General features: G+C 41.1%; 1 protein-coding gene across 15 annotated transcripts in view; it reads left to right on the top strand.

Annotated features, from left to right (window-relative positions):
* Positions 1–2,408: 2,408 nt before the first annotated feature.
* Positions 2,409–22,074, top strand: part of CDC42BPA (CDC42 binding protein kinase alpha) — a 191,198-nt gene continuing 171,532 nt past the window's right edge. For all 15 annotated transcript variants that reach the window (XM_065630409.1, XM_065630404.1, XM_065630407.1 and 12 more), the window contains exons 1-2: positions 2,409–2,947; positions 3,713–3,938. In XM_065630409.1, coding sequence (XP_065486481.1) covers positions 3,743–3,938 — 196 coding nt within the window. In that variant the 5' untranslated portion in view covers positions 2,409–2,947; positions 3,713–3,742. The remainder of the gene's footprint in view (positions 2,948–3,712; positions 3,939–22,074) is intronic.

The following is a 22,074-nucleotide window of genomic DNA, read 5'->3' as shown; positions in this document are numbered from 1 at the left end:
ATAGGGAAAGTGAATGCCTTTGCTAGGTATCCTTCCTTGTTTGCAAACACTTGGTCTGTGATTAAAACAAGGAAAGGCTTTATTATTGGCTGAGGAAAACACAGTAAGATAAGTAAATAAGTGAAATATCCACACCCATCATATCTCTGGCAGTGGTTCTTTAGTTCACTTCCCTACCAAGTGGTGCCAAAGTCCAAGGAACTAACATCCCTTTAACTCTTTGTCTTCCCCCCTTGGTCTCTGCAAGGCTATTAATGGTTAATGTATGTTCAGGATGAACTTGGCTGATGTGTCTCCAACCCCTATAGGAAGTGCTATCTGATCTGGTCCACCTACCCCAGCAATACCAATTTATTTTTACTGCCGTCATCAGGCATCCCCCACCCCCAGCTCCAGTCCCGATTTCCACAAGTTCAGTGGAGAGCCGGCAGGAAATACCTCACTCGTGCTGTAAAACCGCCTGTGTGCCACAGCTTCGGAGCCAGCTCCCACCGCCCAGGCTCTGCGGAGACTTCTTCAACGAAGGCTTTACTAAGCAAGGACCAGCAGCACCCCAGATTCTTGCACAGAGCTCTTGTCACACTGAGGCTGTACCCCAGTATGAGAAGGGAGCCCTTTCCTTGTTCCCGTCTTAAACTTTTAGTGCTTCCTAATGAAGTTTCTTGGAGGGTTTCTGCATAAAAAGCTTTTAGAATTAGATTCTCTGCATATTTCTTCATTCACCAAGAACTGGCAGAACTTCTCCCTTTGAAAGGCCATTGCCCAAGCTGATGGATCCCTTCACTTGCTCACCGACAGAAAGCACACTCCTCCCTGCCTCCTAGCCTGTCTGTTCTGCCTTTTCACTCCCACGTGGAGGGACTCACTGTCTTCCCTACCTTCGGACCAGTGAGTTTATATATTGTTGAGCAACTCTGAGTAAACATATGGGACTTTCACTTAATCGTTTTGTGTATTTCATCAGGTCTACGAAGTTGCTGAAGGGTTTGGAGAGGAAGCTGTATGAGCAGCAGCTAAAGTCACTTGGTTTGTTCAACCTGAAGGAGACCTCATCTTGCTCTACAGCTTCTTCACCAGGCGAGGAGGAGGGGCAGGCACAGATCTCTTCTCTCTGGTGACCAATGACAGAACCTGAGGGAATGTCAGGAAGATGTGCCAGGGGAGGTTTAGGTTGGACATCAGGAAAAGGTTCTTCCCCCGGAGGGTGGTGGAGCACTGGAACAGGCTCCCCAGGGAGGTGTCACGGCCCCAAGCCTGACAGTGTTCAAGAAGAGACTGGACAACACCCTCAGACACACGGTGTGAACTGTGGGGTTGTCATCTGCAGGGACAGGAGCTGGACTCGATGATCCTTGTGGGTCCCTTCCAGCTCAGGACATTCTATGATTCTATGATCTTCAGGGGTATATAAGACTGTTGATGGTTTTTATCAACTGGTAAAAAGCCCAGTTTAAAACCAGCTTATTATATAGATGCTTGCTACAGCAAAACCAAGCTGAGGGGCTTCTGTTGGTTATCAAAGCGAGGCAGCAGTTGCCCGAGCTGTTACTCTCCCTGGAGCTCCAGCAGACATAGCACTTCACAGGCTTTCGGAGAACACTGAACTTCACCTGGGGCCAGTGACCCTCGGGGCTGTGCTGTCCTGCTCCCGCTTCACCGGACTTCTGAGGAGGGCTGAGCTGAAGTCAGGGGTTCACTTACAGACATTAGCCTGAGCGCGACGCTGCCGCCCTCACACCTTTCCACAGAACCGCCACCGCGTGCTGCGGCTGGCCGCCTTTTTCCTCCCCGAGACATCCCCACCTCAGCGCCCAACAAGGCTGTTCCCCCGGGTTTGGCGAGCTGCTCGGGGAGGGAAAGCACAAGTGGGGATGTACCCGCCGTGAGCCACCGCATTTTCTGTCACGTTTTCAGTTGTCTGCGTGGGAGGTGGATGGGGCCTGTGCTCGCACCTGGAGCTCGGGGCTGAACGGCCCGGCAGAGGCAACTGTGGAAAAGAAAGACCGGACAGGGCACGGTTTCCCCTGCCCTTCAGCCCTGACGAGGCTGTGCTTTTTAACGAAAGGCGTAATTGCTGGGGAGAGGAACGGGCAGCGCGGCTGAGGGGAATCGGGCCGCGGGCGGCGCGGGGAGGCGAACCGGCGGCGGCTGAGAGCCGAGGCGGGAAGGCCCGGGAGAGACCCTCGGCCTGGCGGGTGTGTCGGGCCGGGGCAGCCCAGCCCGCCAGCGGCCGGAGCCCACGGGCTGTAGCGCCGCGGCCTCCCTCTGGCCCGCCCTCCCCTCCGCCTCGGTCCGCCCGTATCCCTGCATTCTCTGCTGCAGCAACCCCCCCCCCCTCCCCTCAATCCCATCAGTAGCGGCGGCCCCGGGCTCGGCTCCGCGCGCTGCGGCGGCGCTCGGTGGCGGCTCCCCCCCGCCGCGGCCGCCATGTTGGGCTGCTGCGAGCTCGGCGGCGGCGGCTGCTGCGTGTGACCGCGGGAGGGAGGGAGGGAGCGGCGGGCGAGAGGAGGGCGCGGAAGCGGAGGGAGGGCGCCGCCGTTACCCCTCCCCGCCGCCCCGCGCACGCACACACACACACACACACACCCCGCACGCAGGCACCGCGGCGGGATGCCCTTTGCCCGGCGGGGCGAAGCCGGGAGAGCATCTCGCCGCCGGGAGTGAAGCCGCCGCCGGGGCCTCCCGGCCCGCAGCGTGCGGCCGGAGCGGGGACGCCGGCGCTCTCCCGGGCGCGCAGCCGGAGAAGGAGGAGGAGGAGGGCGCAGCGCAGCAGCAGCCATGGGAAGGATTTGACAGGGCTCGGAGCGCTTCCCAGGCGCCCCGCGGCCGTGCCGGTGTGTCGGGGCGCGCGTCCCGCCCGCCGCCCCTTGGCGCAGCGGAGGAGAAGGGGGCGACGATGAAGACTTTAGTTTTTTCGAATCACTGAAAAGCCTTAAAAGGAGACTCGGTAAGGAGGAGGAGGAGGAAGGGAAAGGCTGCCCGGGGCAGGACGTGGCTGCGCCCTGAGGAGGGGCGGCCGGGGGGACCTGCGCCCCACCCCCACGGCGGGCGCGGTGGCCGCGGAGGCGCTGCCCGGGCCGGGGGGGGCGGCGGCGGGGCTGCGCGGCCCCTGCGCCCTCCCTCCCTCCTTCCCTCCTTCCCGGCGCCGTGCGCCCTGCTTTCCTCTTCCCTTCGCGTATTTAAATACATAAATACATGCCTTTTTTTTTTTTTTTTCCCCTTCCCGTCCGTTGTGGGGAGTGGAACGCCGGTGCGAGCCGAAGGGGGCTGTTACACTTTAATGATGCGGTTGGGGCTCCTCTCAGGATCGCGTTGCATGATCTGCATTTTGAATGAAGGAGAAGACCTTTTTTAAAATATAGAAGTGCGTATTCACCGTGCGCGCACAGGCAGTCTGTGTCAGTCTCGGTTGAATTTTAGTGCAATTACTATTAAAGCACCAGGAGTGGCCATATATATATTTTTGCTCCTTCTTATTAGGCATATTTCAGTATTTTTTTAGGATTATTATTTTCTTCTCTTAAGAAGCATGTATATACAGATATACACTGTATCTATATGTCTGAAACTTGCAAGGGTTTAGTTTCAGGCTGGGAGCACCGAGTTGAGCTGGAAATTAAGCATCACCACAGCTTGACACTTGTTAAAAATACTGCTGACTTATTTTTAAACAACAAAACCCTCAAAAGATTTTTTTTTTTTTTCTACTAAGTAATAATAATCATTAAAAAAAGAAACCCCAATGCAAACTGAAACAACCATGTCTGGAGAAGTGCGTTTGAAGCAGTTGGAGCAGTTTATTTTGGATGGGCCAACTCAGACTAATGGGCAATGCTTCAGCGTGGAAACCTTGCTGGATATACTCATCTGCCTTTATGATGAATGTAATAATTCCCCTCTGAGAAGAGAGAAGAACATCCTTGAGTATCTAGAGTGGGGTAAGTTTGAATGTGTTTATTTTGTGTACATCCGCCCATGTTCCTGCCTGCTTTGTATAATGTCTCTGTTATTTATGTGTGAGAGGGGATTGTTTATAACTCAGTGTTTTACAGGGATATGTTATCAGCTTTACAGTATTTAAACATGATGGTGGTGCTAAAAAGAAATCCATGTTGGTTATTTGTCTTTGAGGTATAAATGTAAAACATACATTATTTTTATTTCTTGATATGGATCAGATTCTGGTACAGGAGGCATATTTGTTTGCCTTCAGGCCCAGCTGTTGAGTTTTGTATTCTAAAGTTGCTGGGGATATAGAATAGTCAGGGGTAAATTCTCTGATGCGACACAGTCCTCTGATATGCATCTCCCATCAAACCTATACTGCTTAAAATAAAATATGTTGATCAACAAGAAAATCCTCCAGAGCTCTTAAACAGTATGGGTTTGAAATGTCTGTGAAAATGGAGAAAATGACATTCTCTTCTTTAACATAAAATCATTGCTGACTCAATTAGATTGATTTTCCTGATGAGGAAAACAAAGTTGAAAAGCAGAAGGAAATTGTCTGCTCCCCCCAGCACCCTCTCAATTTTATTTCTTCGTTTTGGGGAGATAGGGCGTTTGCAGATTTTTAAATGAAAACAGGTGAATGGTAGCCTTCTAGTTCTTCTTAAGTTGTCGCAGAACTGGTTGTCTCTATGTTTTTCTGTTTAATTCGTTTTCTTCCTCCTCCTAAACATCGCTGGAAAACAGAAGATACAGTCTCTCATAAGAACCTTAATGAAAACGGTTACTGTATCTGACCTTCAAACTTCAAAGTCATGCTGCACTTCTGCATTTACATGCAGAGCCATTTACCACATTTGCTTTGTAATAAATACATCAGCAGGCCTCCTTTATTAAAAAAACCCCACATTTTTGAATCATGTAACAGGCATTTGATTAATTAGTTGGTTGAGCTCTTCATAATGAAGTCACTGAGGAAAGACATTGTTTTGATAACTGATTTAACAACTCGAGGCTGTTATGTGTGTGTTTTATTTTCCTGCTCCTCACTATAGTCATACTGACATCTAAAGGACATCTCACTCAGTAATTAAGTTTCTTGGACTGTTCATATTGCACTGGTCATTGTTTGCTTATTAGCTGGAGCAACAAGCTACAATTAATGCATTCTAGCTAAGGAGGAAATAGTAATTAAAAATACTTACGAAGAATCTTCCCTCTAAAACTGTCACTGGCATACAGAAGCTGTGAAAAACTGGGAAAATATGGTGGCTCCAAGGTTATTCTGTATGGAGGAACTTAGCGTAGTCTGCAGTGGATCTCGCCAGCCGATGTCCTGTAAATAATAATTAAAAAAGTTAAGCAAATCAATATGGTCAGAGTAACAGTGTGTTTGGGACCCGTCATATTGGATGTTGGTGCATTCATGGGTGGTTGTTTGATGGATAAACGCATCATTACAGGGCTCTGACAGGACCCAAAGATTTCTGCAATAAGCTGTCCAGGCTGCTGGTGGAAATAATACACTGTTTTGGAAAGGCTGGAATAAGGTTTCTTGCTGGTCTATTTTTCCTGCTACTTTTCTGCTCTCATGCTGTAACTGTGCCTTAGCAGGACTCTTGAGCTTCAGATGAGACCAGTTCCTCCCATTTTCAGGGCTGAGTTGCCTCAGTTCTCTGTCTGCTCCCAGCTCTGCTCTCCAGACTCCTACCGTGAGAGTTTTGTCAAGAAAGTTTGTGAGGTGGAATGCAAGAGCCAGGGTTTCTAGTACCTGCTGGGGGAAGTGGTGTCCGTGTGAATGATGACTTCATCCTGCCAATACTCACATGAGTTGTCTCTTCTCAAAGCCAGTCCTCCCAGTGAAACTGGTGGTCTCGGGCATTTCTATTGAGATTAGAGGACTGGCAAAATCAGGTTCTTGCAGACGTAGTGAACCCTCCAGCACTGGGGTGCAGTTACTCAGGGTACCTTGTTCTTTGATATAACCATGACCTTGCGTATCTCTCTCTCCAAAAGGGGAAACAACGCAAGTGGTTGACTAGAGAGACGTGATATGTGGTTTTAAAGTCAGAGACGTGCCGAGTAGTGGCAGAAGTGGAAGGCTGGCAGCCAGAAATCGTAGGCTCTGTCTCCATCACTGACTCAGTGCTGAAGTGCTTTCAGCTCTTTTTTTTTTTTCTTTTTTTCCAGCTTCCCTTTCTGAACAGTAGGGAAAATACCACCAATTTTACACCAGGGAGTTCTGAAAGCTGCTGTGTGTGAAGCTCTCTTAGTTTTATGTACCGTATAGAATAGCATGTATTAATAAAAATAATAAAACTTGGTGTGTGGTATGTCTACTGGTTGGTGTCAGTTGCTGTCTTGGAAAGATGTTTTGCAGGTTTATGCCAAGCATCCACAACTTTGCTTTATTATTATGAGGAGTGCAATCTGAAATTATTTGAATTGGTCTTGGAACGGTATGAACTGGTATGTTTGTGCGTTTACAAATTGCAAAGTACGAATTTATATCTGAGAACAGTTAATCATCTTAAGCTTAAACTGCTTTTTAAAATTACTCTTTCTAGAAGCAAATAAGATTTATGTATATAGTTAGTTATTTTTAAGAAAAGGCTAATAAATAGCTGGTTGGCAATTACAGCCTCCTATTGAACACAACAGCAAGTAATTTTTTCTTGCTTTTCAGTTTTGAGGTGCTACTGGGGAGATTTTGACATGGGGATGACCATGGATGTGTATTTTTATTTAAATTGTTCTAGGTCCGAGATGTTACATGCTGTATTTCATATAAGGCAATATTCACAGCACATTCTAAGTTTTGAGAGGAAAGGTTTAGGAGGTATTCTAGCATAGAAAAGCTAATGTGGTCTTAGTGACAGCCATGTGACTGCTGCTATATTTAGGGGAGCTAAGAAGCTCATGTTCTAGTCCTTGGATCTTTTAGGGCTATTTTATGAACTTGTTATCTAGATCTATAATTTATTGAAATGTGAAGCAGGGTGAAACAGTTGAGCATCTGAACTGGTTGTTCATCTTTTGGTTTGATGTTTCAAGTGTTAAACTTCAGCAAGGGGAGAAAGTAGAGTCTCTGCAATGTGGAGTTACATTTTTGTAGGTTTTCAGTCTTTTTGAGGTGCTTGAAATGACATCAGACTGGTTTGAAGTGTCAGGTTAATTATTTTGTCATTTAGAACCTGCATTACTTCTAAAATCCCTTTTTTGACTTAGAGTGGAAACGTAATTACTTTACTTCTTTTTATACATTATTGGTTTTGTGGCATGCAAATAAGATTATTTGATTTTGTTGTTTATTTTGTATAGGTATTTTATATGCAAAGACAACCATGGAAACAACTGGTGTATTTGAGTTCTGGGGGTTAAATCAGGGCACGTTTTCAGATGGTGGGAGGAAAGCAGAGAATTTAGATTTGGCTTCTTGTATGTTTTTGATGCTAGTTTTCATTTTTATCTCTATTGATAGTTGTGTTTTTGATTTAGAAAAGGAGTTGTCTAATTATAGCAACTGGAGCTTACCAGAAAAGCTACTGAGAATTCCAAGCATTTTGCTTTTTCTTTTCTTGTGTGAGTTGCCACAATGACTCAAGACTGTGAGGGAGGTAATGAAGGCTGATAAGCTGAACTTGAAAGAAAAATATTGTGATAGAAAGAAGCTTTTAGAGATGTTTTTGTTCTGGGAAAACTTTCTTTACAATGGCACTGATTTGAATTGGTTTTAAAAAGAAACCAGAACAAAGTTATTTAAGGGTGCATTGAAAGAAGACTAGAATAAACTTCAAAATGTGTGGAGATATTAAGGAGGGAAGATGGAGGGCACGACCAATAGCATGGCGAGTGCAGTGTCTTGATCGCATCTGTTTTCTTGTAGGAAAAACAAAAACTGGCCTTTAGTGGTTTTTATGTGTGGTGTTGGTTTTTGTTTGTTTGTGTTTGTTCTTCCCCTGCTATCAAAGGAGGCTTTGGACGATGGATGAAGTTGTTCTCATTTCACCTCTAGCAGAACTGAAATGTTGTGGTGTTTGGTGTTTCTGCAGTGCTGTGGTGGTCGTAGACTAGACTGTCATCATTGGTGTCATACTTCTGTCATTCAGACGTGCAGCATCTCTTCTGGCCATTAAAATGGTTCTATCACCATAAAACCATTTTTCAAGAGAAAGCTGTGGAGAATAAGTCTGTGTTTTCTTTCTGGTGGTCTCTGTCATGTTTTCTTCCTAAGAAAAAATGGCATGCTCTTTTTCAAGTTAGACTTGTTTTTAAATATTAGTAATGAAAGAAAGCAAAATCTTGCCTCTAGATTCCTGCACTTCTTCTGTGTTATTCATCTGTTTGTAAGTCATGAAAGAAATCATAGGCATTTTCAGCTATGAGTTGTTTGTGTTTTGTTTCTAAAACAGACTGTTAGAAAAATCCTTCATGTAGGTCCTGTTCTTAGCAGAGACAGCAGCAAAAGACACAGCACTCAACTTTAAGTGTTCCTTAATTTTTTTAAGTAGGCCTTGGTGCTTGGTACTATCTAACCCATTAGAAATGCATTAAAACCCCTACATTTTAGGAATTATAATTGTGTTTTTCCTTATTATAGTCTGGGGAACACCTCTTGGTCTGATTGTCATGAGTGAAAACAGTTATTAAATTCTTCTTGGGAAAGAATGAGCATCGTGCTTGTCAAGGCCACTTAATGGGTTTAAGCAAATACCTAATTCTAAATTCTAATGTGAGTTGTTTTGTTGCCTGCAGCAGAGGTATATGGAGGTATGGGGACCTATGTATGTAGAAGTCATTGTGGCATTCTTGTGACACAGTTTTCTGTCTTTGTTTATGATAAAACTTTACTGCTTATTTACCTGAACTGTTGTTTGTCACATAGTTGCAGCTACCAATTAAAAGCTCTTTACTGATTGGGGTGAGAGAAAGAGGTTCTTCAATGCTGTCAAATAGAAACAACCTTCAAATCTACATGTTCCAGAATATTGTTTAAACAGCTTTTATAGATATGCAGTTTTATACTAAACTAATTTTTTAAAAAATGCAGGAAAACAGATAGAACAGTTGCCTGCGCAGACCTTACTGTTAGGTAGCTCTTTGTTTAACCTCTGTACCTTTCGAATTGTGACTTCTCTCACATTTATTTAAGTTTTGATTCTTGTCTTGAACAGAGGAAGCTAATGACTATAAGTTAATCAAAAGTTATGATGTGATCAAATGAGATGTGAGACCATCCAGTTTATTCTGTTTGGTTTGCATTAGGGTTAAAGCTGGTTTCCAGTAGAGTGAGGCATGAACCCATTATAATGTGTTTGGTTCTTAACACATTTACAGTACACCAAGTGTTTAAAAATTATTTTTACTTAATTTTGAGTTTTGTAAAGATGTTCCCTTTGGTTGTTTTTGTTCTTTTGGGCTGGGGCAGTTTTGAGGTGTTCAGGGGCTTGTGCATTTGGGCTGACTGACTTCTGCCAGTGATGTGCTTTTTATTGGAAAGGAGTACGGCTTGCTTAGATAGAAAGCTAACTCATACTTCATTTTCAGGAATTTTAGGAATGCCTTTATTCTGTACAGAAATTCCTAGCATGCTTTGGTGTAATGGGGACAAATGGAGAAATACAATTATATGAGTTAGTCTGCTCAGTGGGCATTGTAAACCTCATGACGACACAATAAATTCCCTGTTACAAAGACATTCATGCTAAAGGGTTAATCCGATAGTTTAGTTGTGGGACCATCAGAACTGTAAAATGTCACACTGAAGGTATGTTTTAATTCTTAAGCTCTGTGTAGCATATGACACTGTGTGCGTGTGTGTACCTGACTAAACTCCTTCCTCACCTCTTGGCCCTTCTCTCCTGAACATTACTGTCATACTCTTTTATAACCTGTAACATATTATTAGTTCACAGTTGACTGAAAGAAGGATATCGTGCTATAAGAACAATGAGCTTATTTGGCCCAATAAAGTTTAATGTTGTTATATATATATATTTTTTACACAAAGATCAAGAGAAACTACCTTTCTTCTTGAAGGTCTATCTTCTGCTGGTAAATCAGTGCTTGAATTCTGAATAGCAGCAGCGAATAAAAGTAATTTCACTTCTGAAGTCATACCTGTGGCTGCATATTCAAGTGCCAGTGTTGTTTTGAACTATTATTGTGAATAAATTTGAAATACCAAATTTCCAGATACAAATTGAATGCGGGCTACTATCCTGGAAATTATTTTTCTCATATTTTCTTCTGAAAGTTGGCACTGTAAATTATCCTGGATGTCTCTTTACAAAATATTAACCCCTTCATAGCATCCCTGATTACTTTTGTACTATAAAAAATGGGCCATTTCCATTGTCCCTTTACAAAACTTCCAGAAGCAATTGGATCCTGTTGCCAAGCTGTAAAACCTGACTAAAAGAGGTACGGTGGATAGTTGGGACAGAATTAATAGAAAAGGCCAAGTCTTAGACTCTTAAGTTTTATCTTTTGGCAAATCAGACATTCCTTCCATAAGCATTTATACTTGTTTAATTTGATTTTCTGGCTGAACAACTGGAATATTTTGTTGTGCTCTGGTCTAACTTACCTCAACACATTATTTTTCTAAAATCCTCATTAAGCTTGGGAATGCCACTAATGTGGGCTAAAATCTTTAAAAAATGCCAGTGAATTAGGTCAGTCATGTGCAATCTTTTGTTAACTAGAAGATTTTTATTTCAAATAGTTTAAACGTGACATTAGGCTTAATAATAACTGCAAATATCTTCTATTCAGACAGGTCAGTTAGTTTTACTTCTAGTAATACAGCCTAATTAGGTTTACTAGCGGTCACCATGGATAAAATCCACATGAGGTGTATCCAGACTTCTAAGACTTTGTGTTTCATAATTCTTCCTTATCCGTATCCAGACTTCCAGTTTACTTTAAATTAGTTTTGTTACACAATATGGTGGTTTCTTTTATTCTTAGGAATCAGCTTCTCAGTGCACCTTCTCTTTGCATCTTTCTGCAAAGTTTTTGATCTGGAGCTTGTAGGTGCTGTGAACTGCGGTGTTCTATAGGCCATTTTGAGAAAAAAAATCTAGCCTTTTAAATAAATTTTGTTCAGCAATTTCGTAGAAATATATGGTAATTCTTTTTGTAGAAAGACTAGGTGACTTTAGAGTGGCATTCCAAAGGGGAGGGAAAAAGCATTTGTAGATGTTAATAACAGTAACTGGATTTCCTTCAAATGTTGTGGGATTCGGCCAGCAACATGTTGCTCTTTTGTTTGTTGGGTTTTGTTTGTTTGTTAAGTATTCTCTCTCAATGTAGCCCTTGTTTCATCCTTTTCATCTTAAAATCCTACCTTATTTTAGGCTTATGTGGCTGTCCTGCTTGTGAGGTGTCCTCACCTGCGGTGAAGGGCCTGCAGGTCTCCTTTTCTGAGTTCTTCCTCTTTTCCTTTCTGTGTGTTTTTCAGGGGTAATACTATTCCAAAGCAAAGCTTGAACGCACTTACCTTCTCTAAGCTGAGGCCTCCTGCTCTTCTTCCCCACTTCCATTCCGTTGCTTTTCATCCGAGCAGGATCTCAGTTTGTCTTTCTAAATGTGATGTGGATATCTATGCGTCAGTCTGATCTTCCCATGGCCACAATCTTAGTTTCTGGATTTTGGTTGCCTTTTTTTTTTTTTTCCCCCTCTTTTTTTCCTCCCCAGTCATCCCCAAAGTTTCGTGATTTTGTTTGGTCAGATTCGTAATATAGAGCATGGGTGTCAAATTCATTTTCAGCGGGGGCCACATCAACGTCGCTGTTGCCTTCAAAGGCCCGAATGTAATTTTAGGACTGTGTAAATGTAACTACTCCTACACTTATACAGAGAGATTGTGTGTGGAGAATGGTAACAAAAAGAAGTCACCTGTGTGAGAAATACACACAGGCTTTACTTACAGCTACATCTGTGCAGCATTTTCTGTAAAGACCCTGTATATTCCCTATGAGATCCAGTACGTATCCATTGATTTACTAACATGAATAATTTCTACTTGTAGGCTCTTGCTGAGCTGGGGCCTTGGGTGGTTTGTTCTGGCTGTGCGTTAAAGTTGTGAGCTGTTTTACTCCTGTGGTCTAAGTGCGAAGAGACCGAAGCGAGAATAAAGCTTTATCATTTTAATACCTAAAACTAAAATGAAGAAGTGATAGGAAGGGTGGCAACGACTTCTGTTACAGGAGTGCAAAGCGGTTTAAGAATATGTCATTCGTGCTGCCGCGACACTAGTCCCAAGGTATTTCCTGCCCTTGCTCTTTAAACCTCTTTCACCTTTACCACCCTGCCTTCTGTAAATAAAGCACTGTGTTTGAATGTTTTGCAGGACACATAGTAACAAGAGGAGAAGGAAATAGAGGTTTGTATTTTAATTGTAACTCGTTGTTTTTATCTGGGCTGGGGGCTGACTCGATGGTGTCTTAGGGCTGGCTAGATCCACCTATCTCTGTTTTGTTGGTGCTTACATGGGCAGAGAGACATAATCCAGTTGAAAACTAACCCTGCAGAAACACGTTGAAATCTGTTGGTCTGGCTGTGTGAAGAGATTGTGCAAAAGCTGGGGGCTCGGGCTGTGACAGCCCAGACTTCAGTGGCTTCACCTGCGGTAGCTCCTGTGCTTGAAGTGTAGGGGCTGCCTCTCAGATTCCTTCTAACATACAATTTTGAACCAAATTTTGACATTATTGGCTTATTCTGATAGATATTTGGTGTAGAAATTCAGTGAGCCCTTTTTGATTCCATAAGTTACCAAAACTTTTCTTCTTCTAATCATGAATAGGAGTCCTCAAAGTAGCTGTCTGACTTTGATGTTGGCAATTCTTTGGGTAAAGAGAAGTGCTGGTATATTTGTGTATTTGGCGTAGTATCACTCAATGTCTTTAGACAGTTTTCCATGTGTGGTTTGTAACTGAAAGACAAGGATTCTTATATTAACAGACTTGGAATAGTTTTGTTATATTTCCCCCAACTTTTAGAAAATGAGGTTGTTCTGTTTTGTGATAATTTAAAAGGATCCTTTTATAATTTTGGTAGGGACTGACACAAAAGAGACTTGTTTTGCCATGATCTGATATGTTAGTGGGAAATTATAGAAGCCGCTTCCTACGTAAAGAGAAATTTGCAGAGAAAATCATTATTGTTTCACTGTGCTGTTGCTGTCCTAATATGTTTTATTTTGTTGTGTCCCTCCACCCATAAAATTGACTATTTTTATGTTCGTAACTAGCGGCCACCTTTGGCTAATGGCAGATGTCTTTCTATACTTTTGTATCTTTGCAAAAGTCATAATTTAACCCTTGAAGTAAAGTTAGGCAAATGGTTTTTTTCTGGATCTAAATATTTGGTACGCTGACTTTTTTGTTTTCTTTATACTTTTGTGCTTTACTTATTTTTCTGAAAGTAAGGAATGACTTAATGTCTCCACTGATGATAATCCAGACTCTCAAAAAGAAAACTCTAAATAGACTTAAAGTTATTAAGAGAAAATGGTATATGATACATACTACCACAGCTGGTGTGTATTATTTCGTTAACTTGGTATTTCTTGGTTAACTTGATCCTCTAGTAACACTTGGACTTGAGAGAAGATGATCTGGGAACCAGTTGCTTATAGTGACATGGTTTCTTAGCTCCGTCACTGGATACCTGTACAAATACATGGTTGAGTATACACTACCTTGAGCTCATGTAAATGCCTGATAAGTCCCTTCCTGGGTGATTTAACAGAGATATCATCTCATCTTATCAGTAGTAGCCTGATGCTTTAACTGTCTCGGGGAAAAGGAAGGGTGCAGCAGGGGCGAGGAGTTGCTCATTTGCTCTCTAGCTACAATCTTCTTGAATTTTTACTTTCTTTTTCTCCAAGACTGAGATTATTTAATGGAATTAGTCAATATTATTTGCTGACAATACTACATTCACTTTGTGATCCTTGGCACTACCAATACAAGCGAATCTCTTGCAAGAAATTATTGTCGTTAATATTTCAAAGTTTGCTTTAATTTCACTGTTTTCTTCGTAAGGGAACAATCCAGTCTCAAGGTTTTTTGCTTTATCTTGGTCACATAGTTTGTGTTGTGAGTAAATGTATTTAATCATGGTATATGATCATAGTAATAATTACAAAAGCTTCTTGAACACCCCAAAATCTACATATGTTGCTGCGCATTGACTGTTTCTAAAGCTTCAATACATTAAGTTCTAAAACATACTGAATTTGTGTCACTAAAACCTTTCAGTGACATCAAACTGCCATATGATTATTCAAAACTTGTCTAATTTTGTTGCATGTGATCTTGTGATTTTTATTTTTACCCCACCCACCTTAATTAAGAAGTAGAATATCAATTGGCAATTCTTAGTGATGACTGCTCGTATTCAGCAAAATTAAATTTTACATTTTAAAACCTAGGATTTAAGCAAATGTTATTCTGTCTCTAAAAGAACCACAGTTTCTTGCCTTGTGTCTTTCACTTCAGAAGGGGGTTCCAATTTTTGAGAATTTCCTTCCTCCTCCCTCCCCTTTTTCTTTTTTTCTTTTCCAGTTTAAGCAAACTCTTTTCTCCAGTAAGTTGCTGTCAGGTCTGGTTAGATCAGATTAATTCACTTGTTTGAGGCAAGTACTTTCTTTAGTAAAACAAAGTAGTGTTGATGTTATCCCAGTGATTCTAAAGCAGTAAATAAAATGCTGTGACTGGTAGATTTTCGTGTCATTTTTATTAATGTTAAGCTAGAATTTGTTTTTGCTTTTGCTGTAGATTTTCAGTTTCTCTCAGGCACACCTCCCACCACCCCGGGTGTGTGAAATCACAGGCTCTCACAGTGACAGGGTGCAAAGGTCCTTCTTAGCACCGTTCCGGCATCAAGGGTACAAACCCATTTCCTATGGGAAGCAGCAGAGGAAACTTGCAGGAGGTGTAAGATGGTAAATGCAGTAATTTTGGCAAAGCTACAAGGATTTTTTTTTTTTCCTTGGTGTGCCGATCATTGTTTGCAATAGCTGCCCCACCACCATCCCCCCAAAAGCTTGTGGCAGAACGTTCATTAGCTACAGGAGAGGCCAGGTCAAGCATGTCAAACTGCACATTTGGGTTAAGCATAAACACCTATTGAAGGGGTTTGGGGTCCTTTGTGTGTGTGCGTGTTTATAAAAGCAACACAGCTCTTCTGCATTGTGTAATACCTGATGTGTTTTCTCAGAGCATTCAAATGAGAGAGAAATATTTGAAACCTATAAGTGTGCTACTTGCCAACATTTTGAGCTTCTCGATCTAGGACTTGATGAATAAACCCAGATTTTCTTCTTTCTCTCTGCCTTAGTGTCCGTCTCGTACCATATTCTTCTGTCTGGCACCTGAGGAATTAGGTGCTATTTTTCCCTGCTGCTTTTTTCTCTTTGAGAGAAAAACAGACTCTCCAGTGAAAGGCACGTTTCCCAGCCATAGGTGGTGTGCCAAGACTTCAGAAAGTTTAGACATCTGAATGGGGACAGATTCTTCAGTGGCTCTTTATGAGGGAGGACTGTCTGGCTTTCAAAATGAGTATGTATAAAATTATTAAATAGAAATTCAGTTGCTGTATTTAGAAGACTCTTTGTGTATACACAATATGTATAGGAAGGTGGTGTGGTTGGTTGGTTGGTTTGTTTGTTTGTTTTTTACAATAAGCTTATACAGACTTCAGGTAGTAGACGTTGCTATGAGACAGCTATGAGCCAAAACTGTGATACCTGTCTGGTAGGAAGAAGAAAGCATTTGTAAGCCAAATTCTGCTCTTATTTAGTGGAGATAAGCGTGACGTTAATTCACTGATACCTGTGTGTATTAAAGCAGGTCATATTTGCTGCTGAGCTTTTAAAGGTGCCAAGCTACTTACTTGAGAGCATTAACTGGTTAAATATTTAAAACCAGAGTTCAAGTACTGTAGCTTTTTCTAGATGCCCAAAGAGAATATTTTCTTTATTTTGCTTTAATTTTTTTAAGTATACTTTAAAAATGTGTATTTGTTTGCAAATTGGGAGGGTTATAAATGTTCCTTTTTTTTTCCAGTGGTATGATTCCTGGTGAGAAAGTAATTTACAATCATATTGGGCACTTACATATATTGTCTTGAAAATATGAGAAAAGTGGGTGGTTATTAGCATCTTAAATATATCTGTAAAGAAGTGGAGGCAGAGCTGTGATTTGTTGAAGGCCATTCAAAAATTCAGTGGATAAGCAGTTTCTAGGATCCAGGTTTATGTCTATTTTCCTTCCAAATTTTTTTTTTTTTTTTAGTTTTCAAAGTTTTCGAAATGTTTGCTGTGGAAATTCCTGAAGGTGTGGGTGGCTTGTAACTTCTGTGTGTTTAAGTGCTTTATTTATAGTCTTAAATTTTCAGTGTACTGTTTGAGTACTGCCTTTCTTGGTGGTGTTACTTGAGAAAGCTTGGAGTTTTATTTCTGTGATCCTGTTGCTGTGATGTCCTATTTCCTCCCTCTCCTGAAACTTTAGCATCATACAATTCAGAGCAGTGGCAATTGTTTTATTTCTCATGAGGGAAGTGCTTTTTTTTTTTTTTCAGTGATCAGGTGGATGCTTGTCAGAATCGTGTTTTGAGCAACTGTTTATGTATGTTGAACTTGGACCTCCATAAAAATTAAGCTGCTTTTATCTCATACAGCAGTTTGTATCTCACTTTTTCAAAATCTTTCCTGCGGACCTACGAAGCACATGCTTGTCGCTGGTATTTCAGAAAAGTTTTCCCAGAGTGTCTAAGTATCTCATTTAGAATGTAATGCATGCATTTAAATCTTGTCTCATGCTTACTGTTTATGAAATAGGTCTGCGCTGACTCCGCCTGCATGTAGAGTTTGCTTGAGTAGACTTTGAGGAAGACTGGTTTTGGTCGTGTTGGAGCAAGTAACTGTTAAGCTGCAAAATTCAGTTCAAAGAAGGGAAAAGGAATTTGTATATGACCTTTCTACACTAGAAACCTTTCCCATAAAGCTTTTTGTGCTTTCAGGAAGTCAAATCTGATGACAAGAGAGATAACCAGAAACTCTTGATTATAATCTCTAGCTAACACTGGAAATTATCTCCTGGAAAGCTGTTATATGCATAGGTATTGCTCAAAGAAGTTTTGACTGATGGCTGAAGCAAGTCCTCTTATAACCTTGTATTTAGCCATCAACTGAGGTAAAAAAGACAGTAGAGGTATGCAATTCCCAGCATGGTTACTTTTGTGGATCAGGAAATTCCCCCTCCACCCCTCCTTTTTTTTTCTGCCTGGTCCTCCTGAGTGTCTCCTTCCTGCCTGTCCCCACTGCACTCTGAACTGCACTGGGAGGAACTGATTTTAAAGCAACCGTTCTAAGTAAAACTCAACTTTCCATTAAGAATGGATGCTCTACATTTTTAGTTAATTTTGTTTCGGTGTTTTCTGCTTAAGAACTTTTGAACACATGCCCTGAGGTTGGTTGGTTCATTGGTCAGTCCTTACACCACTTTTGTCATGACACACCAGAAGAGAAATGCTGAATTTTTCTTTTTTTTTTCTTTTTTTTTTTTTTAATAGTACTGCAAAAGAAAAATTCAAGAAGTATTCATGAGACATTCTTTGCAGATAGCAGCTATCTCCCAGGCACAGTGTAGTTTATGTAATACATAATGCTTTGCATCAGAAGCTATAATTCTTTATGGGGGAGTTTGTTTAATGAGGATATTTCTGAGTGATTTCACTGTCTCATTATAATTTGCATTTACTTCATGTTTTGTTTGTGCAGAAACATTTTGTACAAATCACGTTATTTGTCTTTTTGCTCTGCCAGATTCAAATGGCAAAAGTTCCCGAAGTGTCCCGAGGTAGTTATTTATGATCTACCTGGAACAGAGGAATGAGAGCAGGCATTGAGATTCTCTGAGTTCTTCAGTGAAAGTACAGCAAGGGTTGGAATTTGCCTTCCATGGCCTATTGCTATAGCCAGCCCTTGTGCACACTTTCTGAATGTGGGGAAGGAGCAGCTGTTCCTTTGCTCTACTGTTGCACATTTAATATTCATAAAATGACAGTGATTGAGGGTTCTCAATCTTGATTTGTCACAGTAGGACTATAGAAACTTGCCTTCTATTATTTCTTTTACAGTCAGATGGGGAAGGTCATGATTTAATTGGTGCTCTGAGGTGACAGGCTTACTAAAATGAATTTGTCTTCTTGCTGGTCGTGGAGGGTGGAATGTAGGATTTTAGTCCAGTCTTGGCTTCACGAGCAGTCGGACAGAGTAGAGTAACTTCTAATTAGTTCTTTGATTGGTTAAGGTGACCTCTCTTGAAAAAAGGCAGCAACAAAATATTAGACTTCAGCCTCACAACATGATGTCTGAAGTAACAGATAGTCATTCACACCAGTGTAAAATCAAATGCAGTCAGAACAGTAGAGGGTTTTACTTTTTTTTTTTTTGCTTGTTTTGTTTTTGTATGGAACAGTAACATCTGAATGAAGTGCAAGCTAGTGCAAAACCAGATCCTACATCAGTATTTGTTTTGGAGAGCTTCAATAGCTTATTTGTGGTTTTCCTGCTTGTAAATAATGCAGTTATCCCACCTCCTGCTGAATGTTTTTATTCTTTGTATTTTCTGCTGATGAGTTTGTCTGTTTCTCTGAGCTACATTAAAGAAGGGTATAGAACCGGTTGCTTGCTGATTTCTTGAGCTAAATCCCAATTTGCTCAGAAGAACTTAATATTCTCCTGTAGGTTCTCGGGTCTTTTCCCCCTTCTCTTTTAAATTCCATGTAACAGAGGAAGCTTTCTTTTATGTAATATTAGTATAGTAAGTCCCTTCCATTTTGTGAGCTCAATACTGTAGTAGGCGAGCTGTAGACTAAACGGAGAGTAATTCCTTTACTCATGCCTTTGAATGCTTTTTCCCTCTTGCTTCATGTGCCTTTAACTGGTAGCCGAGACCGAATTTCCATGCTCAAAAATCTCCTAGACTTTGTTAGCACAGTCAAAATAATCTGTGTTTTCAGGTACTTTTCTGCACCAAGCATGATAATACTTTTCCTTTGGGTTGATTTAGTTCCTCAAAAATGTTACTGCAGATGGTTGCACTGGAAAAGAAGAGGCATGTTTCTCTCTTGTGATTTCATTAACTGCATACCGTGCATCATTTTGGGGCTTATTAGTTAGGATTTAAAACTGAAATACTTGAAGTAATCCATTATTATTTTTCTTTTTTTATGTTGTTCACAGTGTTAAGAGAAAGGCAAACACAAGAAAGGTCAGTGTGATAATTTCTCTTCCCTTTTTCTTTCAAGCCTGTAGTTCAGGAAGGAAACCTTGCATGACAAGAGAATTTGATCCATAGCTCTCTCAGTGGTATTGCAGCGCACTGGCCTTCTGGTGGTGTTCAGGGCGCTGCCCTCTGCTTGGCTTCCGCACAAGTGCGGTACAAATAAATGGTGGTTCAGAACCACCTTTCCATGTTTGCTGAGAGTTGTGACTCATTCTTAAACCTTCGCGTTTTGATGTGAACTAAACGTGAAGCCCGAAGCCTCTGTTGCCCCAGTACCTTGCTTTTGAGTGGTTTCAAATTGGTGGCAGGACAGGTAGGACCACATCTTGCTTAGCTAATTCTCAAAATTATTCCAAGTGTGTTGTGCATTGAGTATGACTTGAGCAATATACAAGGATTGTCTTTGAGCCATTTGGCCTAGGATACTGTTTCTCCTGAATCTGAGGAGTTTGTGTTATATGTGAAAGCATCCCCACTGCCCGGCACACATCTTGATCTCAGGCAGTCTCTAATAAGACCATGAGCCAGTCCTACCTGTCATTTGGAAATGCAAGGCCTAATTCATGACTGTGTTACTGCTTTTTTGTTTTATATTGACTGATGTTTTGAAAGCACTTGTGGGAGTAGAATCCTTCTGTACTCACTGGATGTTGAGCTTTTTTTGCCCAGGCTCTTGGTTGCTGTTTCAGTGATAGAGATTTACAGTTCAGCTCCACAGTTCAACATCTGCACACCTGAGGGCAGTGAACTGATTGTAGGGTGCAATGTATCTGCGATGACAGCAAAGCTAGTTTAAGAAGTTGAAAAAGATGTATTGTATAACTGTACCTTATTGAGCGGTCAGGAGATTTTTATTTATCTCTTCCCCAGAAAGACAACACCAGATGCTAATGGTGTAGGAATGGAGTAAGGAATGGCAGTGTTGGTGTTATAAGGAAATTTATGTGATATTCTTTGTGCATCTGTGAAGTAATTTGGCTGTGTAGAAGCTCGAGCTAATTCTGGTCTTGTATTAAAGGTCGGGGAATTCCTCCTAGTCTGAAAGAAAAGAAACACGAGTATCATTTATAGCTTGAACCAAAATAGCCCATGTTGTACTTTATTCTCAAATGGGAAGGTAAGATACATTCCCAACTGCAATGGGAAGTCTTTCTGGGAATTTCTTTGCAGGTTTATGGTGTTCCTTTCTAGACTTTTCTTTACTTGAGGGCACTTAAGCGTAGAATATGAAGCATCAGAATGCAGAAGAAGTAGCTGCAGGCAGCCGGTCTCTGCAGGTTTCCTGACACACGGTGAGTTTTAATCACGCTGCAGAGAAGAGAGGGAGGGATGTGCACGGCACCTTCCAGGGGCTCTGCTGGGTGTCAGGCCTGGGAGCTTTCACTTCAGAGGACTCATAGAAATTTGGTTTAGGAGGAACTTGAAGGTGATTTTCATGTAGATGTATCCTGAATGTTAATGTAAGCGGATTTTGCGTGAAAGTTTTGATGTTATTTAAGTGATTATTAAATGACTTAAGAATACAGTAAAATTTTCTGAAAATTCACTTTGTTGCTAGTATGCATCTATGACAGAAATACTGAAAGAAATAATTAAAAAATTGTATACATGCAAACTGACAGAATCAACAGTCTTTCTGTCTGTGTCCTGTCTTTGTAGCTGTATGATTGTGTTTTCCTTGCCCTCCCAGCACCTGTTTTGCATATTCCATAGGACAGTAGGGCTCTGGAAATTTGTTCAGATTTTGTTGAGGAGTAAGCTGTCGAAGTTAGCAGTTACGTAGTGAATGAAGTTGTGGTTTGCAGAAAAGGAAAATGTAGGGGGAATTGAATGATGCTTTGGAAGACTTGATTCTCTTACTGACTGCTACAGAGGATTTTTTTTTTTTAATGTAATGCTGGTTATTAACCACATATTTTTGTATGTAGCAAGTAACTGCATTCATCACCATATGGATCAGTTAGTTGACTTCCTGTGGTTTGATGTGAAGAGATAGTGAGAACTCTCAGCTGCCACTGAGATCACTTGGAGCTCCGCTTTAAACTCTAAAGCTCTATATGATGCTACGTGCTCTAAGAAGTTCTTATATAGGATTCTAAAACTGATGGTTAATATCGGATGACAACTTTTCCCCTTAATTTTATTATGTCCCAATTCCCTTTGTCATAAAGGTGATAATATCACTGGCTCTTCAAAGGGTATTTTGAAAGGTATTTATGATTCTGCCATAAAGAGTTCTTTTAAAAAAATTCATAACAATTCACGAATTTGCTGCAGAATAAGTAAGATGTACTGTTTTCAGGAGCCACCTGACTATATCTTATCTGATCATTGGAAAGGTCATAGACTGTCGTAATATGTATGTCCATGCCTTCTAGTTTGTCACCATCCCAAACTTCAATCTTCTTCAGCATTGATGTCTTAGCCCTTTTTTTTTTTTCTTTCCCTTTGATCCATCTTCATCCAGTCACAGTTTTATTCCAATGAATTGGCTTTTGGTTTTGTTTTTAACAGAGTATTCACTTTGTAAATTGCACATTATGAGACAACTATGGAAATAAAATATATTTACCTACTTTATTCTTGCAGCTGTAGTTGATCAGGAAAGCCAGTTTCTCAGAACATAGCTCATATCATTTTTGAAAAATACTTCTGTTTTGGAAGAGATGAATAGAAGTTTTCTGAACTAAAATGAGGTGTGATGGAGCTACTGATAGATGAGGAGAGGAAAAATTTATATAAAAGAAGCGATTAGTCTCAATGTCACTATGTTTTGTAGATAGCTGAGGAGGTGTACTGTGCTTAAAATAAGATAGTCTATGTG

Source organism: Caloenas nicobarica, chromosome 3, assembly GCF_036013445.1.
Source record: "Caloenas nicobarica isolate bCalNic1 chromosome 3, bCalNic1.hap1, whole genome shotgun sequence".
In the NCBI taxonomy this organism is placed as follows: Eukaryota; Metazoa; Chordata; class Aves; order Columbiformes; family Columbidae; genus Caloenas; species Caloenas nicobarica.
The sequence above is the reverse complement of the archived record's forward strand: the minus strand, read 5'-3'. Positions and strand labels throughout refer to the sequence as shown.